Source organism: Phodopus roborovskii, unplaced genomic scaffold (genome assembly GCF_943737965.1).
Source record: "Phodopus roborovskii unplaced genomic scaffold, PHOROB, whole genome shotgun sequence".
NCBI lineage: Eukaryota > Metazoa > Chordata > Mammalia > Rodentia > Cricetidae > Phodopus > Phodopus roborovskii.
In genome coordinates this window covers 11,940,855-11,955,931 of record NW_026126448.1, presented here as the reverse complement: position 1 = coordinate 11,955,931, position 15,077 = coordinate 11,940,855, and the positions used below count along the sequence as shown (strand labels likewise).

The 15,077-nt window shown below is 40.9% G+C and overlaps 1 protein-coding gene across 4 annotated transcripts in view; it reads left to right on the top strand.

Annotated features, from left to right (window-relative positions):
• Positions 1-15,077, top strand: part of Macf1 (microtubule actin crosslinking factor 1) — a 312,940-nt gene that overhangs the window by 117,451 nt on the left and 180,412 nt on the right. For all 4 annotated transcript variants that reach the window (XM_051188727.1, XM_051188725.1, XM_051188724.1 and 1 more), the window contains exons 3-4: positions 8,357-8,446; positions 12,266-12,343. In XM_051188727.1, the coding sequence (XP_051044684.1) occupies positions 8,357-8,446; positions 12,266-12,343 (168 nt within the window). The remainder of the gene's footprint in view (positions 1-8,356; positions 8,447-12,265; positions 12,344-15,077) is intronic.

Here is a 15,077-nt window from a genome sequence, read left to right as displayed (position 1 = left end):
CACAGGGTGATTGCACTGAGTCTAGCATCCAGATGCAGCTGGACTTGACAAGTTATCACACGGCTCTTTTTCTCTTCTCTTTTTATTAGCCTTGTTTTCCTTCCTTTCATTTCTGTTTTGGTGTCTCTCTTTGATTATGTGTAAGTCATGGTAGCTTTCCCTCACATGGTAAGGCACATCTGTGAACCACATGGCTTTAAAGACACAGACAGAAAATTTGATTGATTGGGTTTTCTTTTTTCAGTTGGATCAGTTGTTTGGGAATCTGGACCAAGAGGTGGTTACATAAATTGAACATGGCAGCTACAGTGAGGGTGATTTTCAAACCACAAAATCTGGATAAAAAGACTCTTTCCCACATTTTACCTCAAGCCCAAGATGTATCTTTCCCAGGTTTACTTGACAAATTCGTCCACATGTCACCTAGGTGTACCCTATATTTGACACATCTCAAGTTGCTAAATATCTTTGCTTGTTGTTGTCCAGGTTAGGACAACAATCATATTTGATTCAGGACACCCAATAATAATCTGTCTGTCCCTTGTTACCAAATCTAATCAATTCCACTCGAAAAGGTGGTTTGCTTCTGTGTTCTCCACATCTGTAACTTTTGTTCCTGTCCAGAGCTTCTTCATTTCTTGCCTTGCCCACCATAATAGCTTCCTAACAAAGTGGCCCATTTGTGACATTGGTATTAGTAGTTTATCGATGCCTTCCAATAAGTGGATGTTTTAGAGTTTAGAGATCCCATTGATCAGCTCACAGCCCTTCACTGACTGCTGAAAGTTCTATTAATAGCCTTATTTTATCAGTGAGGAAAATGAGGTTTAGAGAGGTGGCAGCAGCTTGTTCACAGTCACACTACTAAAAATAAGCAAATGGAAATTTTAGACCTCAGCCAACCTAAAGTTTATAACACATGTTCCTTAACCTGTAAAACTGACCCTGGCTTCTGCCGGGTGTTGTGGGTGGGTGGGGGGAGAAAGGGAAAGATCAGTGAGTTTAATTAGGATTTTCAGCTTATCAGTGGCTGCTACTGAAGAAAGCATCCCTTCCTCATCAACCATTAACTGCCTGTGGAGCTTGAGGAGGGGTGGGACTACTGCCTACTTTTCTTATCCCCATTCCTCCCCCAGTGCCAAATTCCTCTCCTATCTAAAGCTCTTGCTGAACTATTAGACTTGCTGTATCACTTGTCTGTATCTTTGCTCTGCTCTCCCTCTGGCTGTTTTGCCTATCAACTTACTATCCTTCGATAAATATTTTCCTGACTCCCATGGGGAATCAACTACCCTTTGCTTGGTGCACTTTTTTGTATTCCTTGGGTACTTTTGTTACAGGATTTATATACTTATTCAGAATCTTTCTGCTAGATTGCAGTTTTGTTTTCAGATTGTATCTTTGTTCTAGTGTCATTTCCATTGTTGTGATAACATGCTTTGACAAAACAACTTTAGGGGAGAAAGGGTTTTTCTGGCTACAATTCTAGGTCATGGTCCATCATGGTGGGAAAGCATGGCAGGAACTTGAAGCAGTTAGTCACATTGCATCCATAGTCAAGAGCAGAGAAAGAAATGCACACATTCTTACTCTTAAATTGTCCAGGGCCCAGCCCCACAGACTGTCTACCCACACTTAGGGTTGGTCTCCCCATTTCAATTAATCCATTAGAAAAATGCCCCCCAAGCATGCCTGCCTATAGGCCAACCGGATCTACGCAGTACATCATTGAGACTTTCTAGGTGAATCTAGGTTGTGTCAAGTTGAGAATTAAACCTAACCGTCACAATCTTGATAATTTGTCTTGTTTTGCAGTTTTGTAGTATCAGAAAGATAAGAGAGACACGAGAGAGATGGGGTGAAGGGAGGTCAACAACCAAAACGTCACTTACTGTTGTAAACTCTAGAGTGGTTCCCAGTTATCCCCAGTGTATCTGATGATATGGATAATATGCCTCTCTGTCATGATTCAGAGCCCTTCTTAACCTGCTTCTATCCTTCTTGTCCAGCTTCATTCCCAGATAGTCTTTTCCATAGGACTTATGCTATAGTCACACTAATTAACTCGCTGTTCCCAGAAGTCGTACTTGTATGCTGCTTTGTTTGTTCCCCTTCCTAGAATGCACACCCCAGTCTCCTATGTTTGGCCACTCCCTGCTGACCAGGTTTTGGCTGAGGGATATAATCTTTCTGACCTACATTCCTTAGACTCAGTCACTTGGAATTCCATCTCTATTTTGTGTCACTTGGAACACATTCAGGTGGGTTTCCTTCCGTACTTTATCCTGTCAGTGCCCGTTGAGACTGCGACAGTATAATATTACTTTATCTGCAAGCATTGCACTGAGACATGAGGGATAGCCAATAAATATTTGATTAAATAGTGGTAGTGCTATATAGCTTCCAGGAAGTGCATTTTAGGATTTTCTTTTTACAATAACCTCCAACAAGGGTTCTTGCCTAAATAATGGTGTTATCTTTTATGGATTTGAAACTATAATCCCCTCAGTTTCCATAATAAAAGAGGTGAAAATTAGAGACATGAAACAACTTCCCCAAGATCATGCAGCTAGTAAGGGGCAGAGGTGAGGTACATTCATAGGTCATGTGATCAAAACTACTAGGTCTTTCTACTGAACATGCTCTTGGTAGCCCCCCTTCATATCGGTCTGATACTCCTTTGTAGCTGATATTGCCTGTTGGATCTCAGTGCTGTGTGATGGCAGGAGGCCTGGGAAAGAGGAACTAGAGGAACACATCATAGCATTGTTAGACATTGGAGGCCAGCCAGAGCTTTACTTAAACCCTTGGCTATTTTTCAGGCTTTCCAGCCTTCTAATTCCAATAACACCATTTCATCTTGGGATATTTAGAGAGAGAAATTGAGAGATCCACTGCTAATCAGAATCACTTTACTAAGACTGGATTCTCTGAACTTTTGGTTGAATGTTAGGGAACAAAATTTATTTTGTGAAACTCAGTCATCTTTTGTTTGGCTGTGAAAGTACACTCAAAATCTTTTTTTTTTTTTTTTTTTTTGGCCTGTAGGCCAGTGTAAAAATCAAAACCAGTTAAGCCTCTCAAATTCTAGATTTAGATCTTCCCCTATCCCTCCTCACCTTTGTGTGGCTTTGGTTGTGAGACAGAGTCTAACCCAAACCCAGGGTGTCCTCAAAGTTACCTGCTTCCTATTCCAGTCTTTTGAGTGCTGAGATGACTGTGTGTGATGCCACATCCAACTTCCCTGTATAACGGAGGACCCTGGTGACCCTAAGGAGTCCCAGCACTGTCTGGTGTGCAGCCCCTGCTCAAGCCACTAGAGAGGGTTCACTAGGCAACAGATGGTGTGTAGATTTGCACATTCACCTCTTCTTAGGTGATCCCATTTTGTCACTGTACTGAAAACCAAACCCAGAAATGTGCTTATGCCAAACAGGTACTCTAATACCATACACATCCAAAATGGAGACCATAAACCAAAACACTTGCAGCCTTTTGTTTTGTTTTGTTTTGCTTTGCTTTGCTTTGCTTTGTTGAGACAGAGTTTCTTTGTGTAGTCCTGGCTACCCTAGAATTCATTCTGTAGACCAGTCTGGTTTCAAATACTTGTAGATCCACCTGCCTCTGCCTCCTGAATGCTGGGATTAAAGGTGTGTACCACCACCACCACCACCACCACCTATTGTAAAACTTCTGTAATATATTTGTTGTTCTTCTACATAGTTTGGATCAAGGACATTAAGCTGCTGTGTTTCATTTTAATATGTTATGTTAGAAGAAAGTTTTCCAATATCAAAGAATAGCACATCAAAGTTCTTTTTTGTTGTTGTTGTTATTATAGAGACTATAGAAGCTTTAAAGGGGAAGAACACACGTAAAAATAAGGGCACAGTGATGTGTACTCAGCGCTGATACTCCCTGCAGTGGCTTTGCCTGTAGACCTGGCTACTTAGGAGACAGAAGTAGAAGGATCATGGGGGACAGGAGTTCAGAGAAGCCCAGGCAGTGCAATAGGACCCCATTTCAAAAACAAAACAACCCTCAAAAGAAGAATCATGTTCGTCAAATTAAAGGTGAAAAGGGAAGAGGATTTTTTGAGACAAGGTCTCCCCTTAACCTCCTGCTTGTGCTTCCTGAGTGCTAGGATTATAGGTGTCTGCCACCATGGCCACCAAAAATGTGAGTAGAAAATAATGTCTTTTGTTTAGTTCGGTTGTCCCTTCTCATAATCAATTATTATTTTCTAGCATTAAAAAAAAAGACCCTTTTTATTTTTGTGTGCTGCTTTTGTGTTGTAATTGGATCCTGAGAGCTGGAGGATAGGTAGCTGGGAACTACGATACATGGGTGCTAATAACTAAACTCAGGACTTCTGGAAGAGCAGAAGTCCTCTTAACCAGTGTGCCCTTTAAAAATAAGAACAAAAAAGATAGCAGAGAGTGAACCCCGGGCTTTGTGTCCACCAGACTAGTACGTCACTCACCACTGAGCTATGTCCCCAGGGCCTTTTTTTTTTTCCTTAAACTTGCCAATCATTAATTTATGGTATGAATTCCATTATATCATTCTCTTGAAAATGTCTTCTCCTTCCTCAACTTGCACGCTTGCACGTACATACAAACAACCAATTTGTACTGATTTATAGAGGCATAAAACATTTTTTTAAGGGCCAGCAAGTGGGTAAAAGCACTTGCTGTGTGCAAGCCTGGCAAGTTGAATTTAATTCTGGTCACGAACTGTGGAAGTAAGAAAACTGACTCCTGCTGGGTAGTGATTCAATCCCAGCACCTGGGAGGCGGAGGCAGGCGGATCTCTGAGAGTTTGAAGCCAACCTGGTCAACAAAGTGAGTTTCAGGACAGTCCGGACTATTACTCACAGAAACCCTGTCTCAAAACAACACACAAGCAAACACAAAAGAAAACTGACTCCCGAAGTTGTTCTCTGGCATCCATAGGCATGCACCACTACCCCTTTCCCACCACACACACAATGATGATGAATTTCTTTTTAAAAACTTAGAACAGCTTTGACTGTACTTGTTTTATTTTTCCACTTCTCTTACTTCGTCTCCTTTTTATTTGCTTAGTCTCTCCCCCCCCCCCCCCCACTCCTGGCCTTTATATTATTGATTGCTTTTCCATCTCCTGCCTTCTAATTTTGGCTACTCCCTAAGGTCCCATTCCTAGCAGTCTGTTCTTTCTTGCCCCTGTCTTTGGAAGCCCAATCTTTCCCATGTCTTTAGCTAACATGTCAATGCATGTGAATTCTAAAGTGAAGCTCTCAGCTGACCAATGTTGAATTCTGATAGTTCCAGCTGCTTCCAGAATACTTCCATTTGGAGGCCTGTTCACTGCCATTTAAAACTTGTTGTAATTAACTTTAATATCTTTAATGTGTTTTTTCCCTTCTAACCTTCATGATCTGTTTATTTGTTGGTAGTGAACATTGAGTGATATGAGGGAGAGAATGTTGGTATATTGGAGTTGCTGGTCTGGTTTGAGTAACATGAATAATAAATGACCCAGAGATAGACATTGGGGTTTAAACTTCAAACTGAAGATCAGAGAAGCAAAGCAGCCAAACCCAGTAGATTTTACCTTTACCCAGCTGAAATGTTTCCACAAATCTTCAGAGGCAAAAAGCTCTCAGTTCCTGTCCTCTCCTCCTTTTAACCCTCTCTCAGCCCAACCATATCACTCCAGTCTCCTCCTCCCTAGTGCTGGGATTAAAGGCTTGTGATCCCAAGTGCTAGAATCAAAGGCATGAACTCTGTTACACTTCTAGGCTCATTCAGTCTTGTGTAGCCCTGAGTAGCCTTGAACTCAGAGAGATCCATCTGCCTTTGTCTCCTGAGTTCTGGGATTAAAGGTGTGTGCCACCACTGCCTGGCTAGCTAGTATGGCTGCTGGGATTAAAGTTTTGTATCACCACTGCCTGGCCTCTATAGCTTGTGGCTGGATTTGCTTACTGAAATTTGCAAGTTTTAATAAAGCATAAATAATATATCACCACAGATTATGCAGACTTTCTTTTGGGTTGCCAGCTCACAAAAAAAAAAAAGACACAGAGACTCATTAATTATGCAAGCTCTGCCTAAAGCTAGACTTGTCCCATTAGTTCTTATAACTTAACCCATTTATAGTAATCTACATTTTGCCTTGTGGCTTTTTACCTCTTTTCCATTTTGCACCTGCTGATTCCTTTCCATGTGCTCAAGAGTCTCTCCCGCACCTCAGTTCATCTCCTCTTCCTCTTTCTGCCTAGAAGTCACGCCTAACCTCTTCCTGCCTAGCTATTGGTCATCAGCTCTTCATTAACCAATCCAAAGGCACTTTGGCAAAGACATCTTCACAGTGTACAAAAAGATTATTCCACAACAGGTTTGGCTTTGTAGACTCATGCGAGAAAAATGTTAAATGCCCAGCAATTTTGTAAGCTGGTTGTCAAATATAATCATTATTAAAATTAAGTTACAAATTTATAATAAAGTATATATAAAAGTCACAAGTACTTGAAGTTGTTTTTTTCACTTCGTAATAATTTTACTCTAGAGGTTAATTATGTGCTGTGTCTTTATGATGGAAATATTATATAACGATGTGTTACTGTCCATTTCATCTTAAAATGACAGCTTGTAATTGGTCACAGTGGAAGTATTTTTACCATGGGAATCTTCAGTGTCTGAACCACATGTCTGATTTGTTCGTTGTCTAGATTGGAGATAGTGATAGAGAAAGTGTTCTATTGTAGATAAATTTTAAATGTTTATGTTGTGATCCAGTACAGTATTCTTTTATTTGAAAGCTGTTGTTTGGGACTAGAGAGAGGCCTTAGTGGTTAAGAGCACTGGTTGCTCTTTCAGAGGACCTGGGTTCAATACCTAGCATCCACATGGCAATTTACAACTGTCTGTAACTTCAGTTCTAGGGGAACTGACATCCTCACTCAAACATACATACAGACAAAATACCAATGCATATGCTACATAAATTATTAAAAGAAAGCTATCGTTCATTGTAAATCAGTTTCTACAACTGTAATCTGTCACCCCCCCCACACACACACACAACACTCTTTTTCTTTTCTTTTTTTTAATTTATTTCTGTGTGTGACAGAGTATCTTAGCCTGCATGTGGAGGTGAGAGAGTAGCTTTCAGGAGTTAGTTATTACCTCCTCATTAGCTGGGATCCACTTGAAAGGTCCTCACACAGCTCAGTCCATCCTCAAACTCACTAAGTAGTTGAGAATCAGTTTAAGCTTTTATTTGTTTGCTTTTTGAGACAAGATCTTTCTCTTTTTTTCCTTTCCTTTTCTTTTCTTTTTTTTTTTTTTTCAAGGCAGGGTTTCTCTGTATTGCTTTGAAGCCTGTCCTGGAACTAGCTCTGTAGGCCAGGCTGGACTCAAACTCACAAGAGATCTGCCTGCCTCTGCTTCCCGAGTGCTGGGATCAAAGGCATGCACCACCAATGCCTGGCAGGAGACAGGGTCTTTCTACATAGCCCTGGCAGCCCTGAAACTCACAATGTAGGCTAGGCTGGCTTTGAACTTGCTGAAATCTACCTGCCTCCTGAATGCTGGGATTAAAGGTGTGTGCCACCTCTTGTGTGTACCTCCTAAGTACTAGGATTATAGGTGTATGTCATTAGTCTTTTTTTAATATACTGCTAGGGATTGAATGCAGGGTTTTTTTTGTTGTTTTTTTTCCAGCATGCTAATCAAACACTCTATCAACTGAGTTACATTCCCAGTCCAAACTAGCTGTGTGTGTGTGTGTGTGTGTGTGTGTGTGTGTGTGTGTATGTGTATGTATGTATGTGCTAGAGGACAACCTCTGGTGGTGTTCCTCTTTAGACTACCATTCCCCTTGTTTTTAAGACAGTCCTTGTCATCTGGATCTGGGGCTTCCCAATTAGCCTTTCTAGTTGGCTGGCCAGCAAGAATTGCTGTTCTCTAGTATTGTGATTGCAAGTGCTTGCCATTGTACCCAGCATTTTGCTTACTCACATCCACATCTTCATAATCCTAAGACTTTATAGACTGACCTGTCTTTCTAACTCACAGCTTACTTTTTATTTTGAGACAAGATAGCTCATGAACCTTGGAACAGCCTCAGCCTCTCAATGCTAGGGTTACAGGCATCCACCACCACGCCAAGCTTAAACTCATTACTTTTTAAAATAGCCTGTCTTTTGTTAACTAGAAAATTATTTATGTAAGAATAGTTTTCTTCTTAATTTTATGTCTTCTTGATTCCCACTCTTTAATTCACAGACTTATCTAGAAATAGACATTCTCTGGTGGATGAGCAAATGATTCCAGATCAGGTAGTGACTGGCGTGTCTTCTCCTTCACAGGTTCGCAAGCACATCAACGATCTGTATGAAGACCTTCGGGATGGACACAACCTGATCTCCCTGTTGGAGGTCCTCTCAGGCATCAAACTGGTGAGCTCCTTTCTCCTAATGACTGTCCTGAAAGTGAGGCTACTGACAGCAGTCCATTTAAATGATCTGTAGCAGCCTCCTTACTGCTTGCTCCATTGGGTGGGAGAGAGAAGTAGATGAGGTTATTGATAAACTTCTATCTCGGGCATATAGTTATAAGTAACCTCATCTCAATTATGAATTATGAATTGTCACTCGAGACCCCTCTTCCCAAGCTCTGAGGATTGAACCTGAGACCTCACATCTGCTAGAAGACACTGTACAACTAACTAAACTGTCTCTAGCTTTAGGTCTCGTGTCTTGATAAAATCAGAAGTAGTTATACTTTGTATTGCCTAATGACTTTGTCATTCTTCATTTCTCTCTAGATACTAATATTTTAGGAATATTATATTCATGTTTAACCTTTTTAAAAAAATAAATTGTATCTTTCTCCCTATAGTTTTTTCCCTAGTTTATAGACTCCCATTTCTCTATTATATTTTTCCATTTTTTTCTTCTAATTTTCTGTATTCAGCTAAAGATTTGAAGTTTCATTTTAAAATCCAGGTGTTTGGAGTTTATCCTACTTCCATGATTTGCTAAGTCTCCCAGATGCGGAAAGCTGCTGAAGTTGGTGCTTGTACATAATCTGAGAGAGTAATACTGGTGGGCTCCTTAGAGAGTTAAATAGACCTGTGTTGTCCCAGAAGGTGTTTAACAACGCTTGTGGGAAACCCTTTCCTATCTCACAGGAAATACTGTCTGAGCCTCCTGTCCTGTCAAAGGATAGTTTTTATACTTGCATTGTCTGAGACATCAAAATAATACATCTTGGGTCGTTGTTTCAAATACCTAAGCCTAATAGAAGCAAGTGTTCCTTGTGGTTCAGTGTCTTTCTTTTTAGTGTCACAGGCAATGCAATTTTCATTTGGAAACATCCACATTTGAATATTGGAAGCATCTGTGAGTGAAAGAGACCTGCAGAGGCAAGCAGTCTGAATCTCAGCCCACTTAGTGCCTCTGGTGGATTCTTAGTCACTGTTTGTTGTGTTAAAAGAATAGAATTTGGCACACTACATTTCACTCCTTATGTGATGTTCAACTCCTTCTAGGATTGGGGCTTGGCTTCCCTGAGCCCTTTGTTTTGGGTCTATTTAAAACAACAACAACAACAAACTTGTAGTGCAATTATTTTATATGTATTTTTAGTGGTCAGAATTGCTATAAGCCTTTGTTAGCATAGTTTTCTGTGCTGGACTTCATTCAGTGTATCTCGTATAATTTATTGTTGTATTAATGAATTTAGAGTGATTTTTTTTCATATTGGAAGGTCATCCTTTTTGATGATACTGCTTACAAAACAGGGTAAAGTCACTCTAATTTAATTTTCACTCCTAACCTTTGAAGACCTGTACCTGTTCGTGGAGTTTTTTTTTTTTTTTTTTTGTTTTGTTTTTTGTTTTTTGTTTTTATATTTGGAGACAGGGTTTCTCTGTGTAACAGTCCTGGCTGCCCAGGAACTCACTGTATAGACCAGGCTGGCCTTGAACTCACAGAGATCCACCTGCCTCTGCCTCCTGAGTGCTTGGGATTAAAGTCATGAGCCACCACTCCCTGGCTAGATATGTCTTTCAGAGTTGCTCTTGTCATAGCAGATTTTCAAATGTAGGGTAGGCAGACACAGATAATTGAAGAGATGCTTAAAATAAGAAGTATTCAGTGTATTTGATTTGGTTCCCCCCCCCTTTTTTTTATTTTCTTTCTTTCTTTCTTTCTTTCTTTCTTTCTTTCTTTCTTTCTTTTGGAGGTGGGAGATATTTTCTTTCACTTTTAGAAAAAAACCATTTATTTACTCTGTGTGTGTGTGTGTGTGTGTTCGTTCTTTTCTGTTCTTCTGTTGTATTTTCTTTGGTTGGTGGCCAAAGGAGCCAGCAGGGCTGAAGACCCTTCGTCTTGTGAGCATGCCCTCCTGGCGCCATACAAACAGTGAGGATCAGGAGGAGGAAGATGATGATGATGTAGTAGGTCTTTCTGGGAATACCAGCTTCCCAGCTGTCACTGCAGGGCCATCAGAGAGGCAGAGTTCTTAAGGTCTCCAAGCAGCTTGGTCACCAGTTGCTTTCTCTTCCTACCAGGGGATATGGGTCCCAAAGAAAGTAATTAAAGCTACTTGTATTTGTTGCTACTGTTAGATGATCCTGAAGTGGGAATTGGCGAAAAAATAATCATAGTACGTGAAAGTGTCAAGTCCCTTTGTGACCTGGAGACCTTTGGCTTTCTGCTGGCCTTGTTGTGTTGTTTGAATTGATTGCAGAACTGTGGAGTGTGTAGCTGACAGCATGAAAATCAGATGCTCACAATCCCACAATATAGACTAACTGGTGTTCTCTCTCCACTTTTCTAGCTTCTGGGTTCTCACCAAGCACATGCCAGTTGTTTTTAAAATAGAGTGTTGTTTGCAAACTCACTGCATGAGATACTTTGGCCTTGATCAGTAATTCTCTAGTTACTACTGTAAAGAACAGATTTAACTTGCATGCTTTTGGGCTGTTTACTTTTGGTGGAGGTTATGTTTGTAAGAGAAGCCTTTTCTGAAGATAGGTTCTACCTAAATTGTATCCCATAATCTCTTTCCAGAGACAGAGCAACACTTCCCCCCCATCCTTTCCCTCTTCCTTCCCCATTGCATTAGAATTTTATTTTAGACCATCATTCTCCAAGCTGTATTCACAGTCGATCTGAAATGATTGAGCAAAGGTTCTTGCTGGAAAAAAAGAATTCTCTAAAACCTCACAGAAGTTATCCTGTTGCTTAGAGAGGCCCTGGCATTTTTGCACACTGTCCCATTTGGAGAACGTTGTTTAGAAATGCTGGAGTGTACTTGGAGGGACACTCTCATTCCCTCCATGTGTTGCAGACCCCACCACAGGACTCCTTATGCTCTGTCAGTCTTTAGTTCCCAGTCCTAGCTTTAGAAAGAGAAAGCAGTGCTGCCTTGTGAGAAGCTGTGAGAGCAGACACCTGTTTTTACAGAACTTGTTGGGCAGACATACTTTACTCACCTCCTAGTAGTCATGATTGAGCCTTGGGCAAGGGTGACAGTCACTAGATAAAGATGGCTGGTTCTATTTCTTTGTTGTGTGGTCCAAGGATTAAGTGGCAGATATAGATTGCTTTGTGATTCTTAAATAGCCCATTACCACTAAGACTTTATTGCTCTGAGAATTTCATTTGGGATTGAGTGTCTTTCCTACAGTGACACTCACCTCCTTGAGAAATGGATTACTTCTTAGGTTTTCTCTCCATTTGGGTATTTTTATTTTATTTTATTTTATTTCACTTTTCTTGAGCACCTGTAACTTTATTCTCTGTACTTAAAATTTGCCTTTCTAGAGTCACCCATCTCTGGCCAGGTTTATGATAAGGCTGGTTCCACTTGTTACTGAATTATGCAGTTAGGACTTCCTGCCTTTTCTATGCAGTGTAGATAACTGTGCTTTTAGGAGCCATAGAGCTATGCTCTATGTTCCTGTTAACCTCACACCCTGAACCAAGCTCTGCTACACAGCCACAGAAGAGGCTGTGGAAGAGGCAACACTGATGGAGAAAGCTTGTAGGTTTGTGAGGTAGAGTGGTGTGCAAGGCATTGCTGGTTGCTGACAGCCTGGTCCATACATGCAGGCTCTGCTCTCAAAGGTCCTTCATTTAATGCTCCCACGCCTGGCTTTAGCCCTGAGGAATTCTTGTGTGGTCTTTTAGTCCTGGAAGTGAAAGAGGAAAAACTGTGTAGAGGTAAATTGGTATAGCTAAAATTAGCATCTCTTTTCTTCATTATAGCCCCGGGAGAAAGGCAGGATGCGTTTCCACAGGCTGCAGAATGTGCAGATCGCCCTGGACTTCTTAAAGCAGCGACAGGTAAGAACATCCAACTCAATGGAATTCTGACTCTTTGTCCTTACACAGAACATGTACTTTTTTTGAGAGGATCAGTGTTTATGAACAAAGATGAAGCTAAAAGACCCATGGCGGGCTGGTGGAGGGGAGGCAGGTCACAATAAAGATAAAAAAACCTGTGAAGAAGCTGGCACAGGGAAGTCCAGGATAGTTTGTCAGATATGTCTGTCATGTTTGAGAAAAAAGTCCGACTCTCATGCAGTGTTGGCTTTTGTGGTTCTGGGGTTTGAACCCAAGGCCATATGCACACCAGGCAAATCCCCAGTAGTGACTTAAGGGAATGGCTATTTAGTCATTCATTCATTCATTCATTCATTCATTCATTCTTTTGAAAGAGAGTCGTACTATGTAGCTCAAGCTGGCCTGAAACTTATTATATAGACAAGGCTAGCCTCAAATTTACAGAGATCTGTTTACTTCTGCCTCCAGAGTATTGAGACTAAAGATGTATACCACTACACCCAGCTCATTTATTATCTTGAGGTAAGGTCTAGCCTTATAGTTCAGTTTGGTCTCAAACTCTAGATGTTTCTGTATCAGATTCCCAAGTACTGGGGTCATAGAAGTATACTACCAAATTTGGCCAAGAGAATGGTTTTTAATAGAGTGAAAAGTATTTGGAGTATAGTAGACCTAGACATCAGGGAAAAAGACATTGTTCCCTTCCTAGATCAGCAAGAGATTTTTAGACAAGGGAGAAGGAGCCAGTCACAGAGTGTGTGATGGTCCATGCCTGTAATCCAAAAGTTGGGAGGCTGAGGCAGGGGTGTCATGAGTTTGAGCCCAGGCTGGGCTACACCGCTACACTGCAAGGTCCTAACTCAAAACAAAACAAAATGATCAAGGGCCACGGGGTGGAAAAAGATAGAAGAACCCTAAAATGTTTATTGTAGATGATACTATAGAGATCCAAGAATACAATTTCTTCAGTGATTTGAATTAAAGGGAATGAGTTCTGGCTATCTGAAGTGTCCTGGTCCAGATCATAAAAGTGAGAGCAGAGGTAGGACTTGAACACCATTCTCCTGACATGTGGGTTAGTGTTCCTCCTTCTGTCTGTGCTGGTCTCTACACACAACCTCTGTCCTCTCAAGGCTTCCAAACCAGTGGGACCAAGTCCAGGGATCAATGGATAAGAAGCAGAGCACAATTGCTGTGGCTAATTAATTCATTTAGAGGCAGGGTCTTTACTATGTTGCCCTGGCTGGCCTGAAACTCTATGTAGACCAGGCCTACCTTGAACTCATTGGCGATCTACCTGACTCTGCCCCCTGAATGCTGGGAATAAAAGCATGTACCACCAAGCCTGGCTGGTAAGGTTATTTTTTGAAAAGAAAAAGACTTACCTCTTGTTAGGGAAAAGGATAGAAGGAGAGATAAAGATAAATGCTGTCTTGTCGTAGGGAAGAAGGTAGTTGAGGTGGTCAGAGGGCCCACCTCCCCATTGTAAGCTGATGGAAAAAAAATTGGTATTGCTAGTATTGCCTAGCAACAGTAAGAGTCAACATGACATTAAATGGTTTGCATATATTTTTAGTCTAATTAACTTGAGAAAATATCCTTAGTGCTTCTACAGTAATGTATGTATGTAACATTTATTACTGTATTATTAATTCCCCATTTGCTCCAATGTACTACAGTTTCTCAAAGAACAGGGAACATGTTCCTAACATTTTAGCTTCAGTACTCATCAAATCAAGTAGTCTATAATTGACAAAGATCTATTTGCTTAAATAATTTAATAATGAATGGTAGGAGAAATGGAGGCTGTTAGAATATTTAAGAGGGTAGACACATTGAAATGTCTATATGTTGAGTAAGAAAAACCTCAACAGGGTCTTAGTAGACAAGCTAAAATAAGAATTGATGAGCTAGAAGTGCAAATAGGGACAGAGGATGGAATCGACTACTATAATAGAAGGAAAATGTGGGCAAATGAGAACCATAATAGACTCAGAAGGGCAAAGAATCACAACAGCAGTTGCTTGTAATGGAGAGGTCCAGGATGTAGTTATGCAGATGACCAAAGTATCTTCAGAACTGAGAAGTCAGGCAAACTACAAATAGGGTGACACTTGAGTCATCAGTGTATGTGTTAAGATTGTTAGAGTGGTGACAGATGGTGAGGTCAGAAAAGAAAATAAGAGTCAGGTGCTAAGGTCATTGAGGAAGTTATTAGAAGATAATCCTGCCAAGGGAAGTGGCATCCCAAGGAAAGGGGTAGGACTGGGAGATATGGACTCAGCTGGTACTTCTTCATACAGGCTCCAGGTTGTTGGTGACTGATGACTAAGGAGACTGAATTACCAGACTGGAAGAGCAGGTTCTCCTACCTCCATACCACCCCAGGGATTAGAACATGGATATAGAAAAGGGAAGAACTTTCCCAGCTGAACTCCAGTGTAACCTCTGAGTGGAGGTCACAGTGGTCCTTTACAGATAGATTTCAGTTCAGTAGAAGAGACAGAGCAGAGACCTCCCCTTCCAGCTTCACAAATAACAAGAACTCTTCGAGAGAATGACAGAAATGACCAGTGGCGTTGAAATAGATGAGTGGCTTGCTTAGAATGCTCTGTCTTAAAAGCTTACATCTTAATTAAGAATCCTCCTTTTTAGGCTATAGAGGTGGCTCTGGTTAAGAGTACTCGTTACTCTTTCAGAGGACCTATATTCTATTTCTAGAACCTACGTGGTC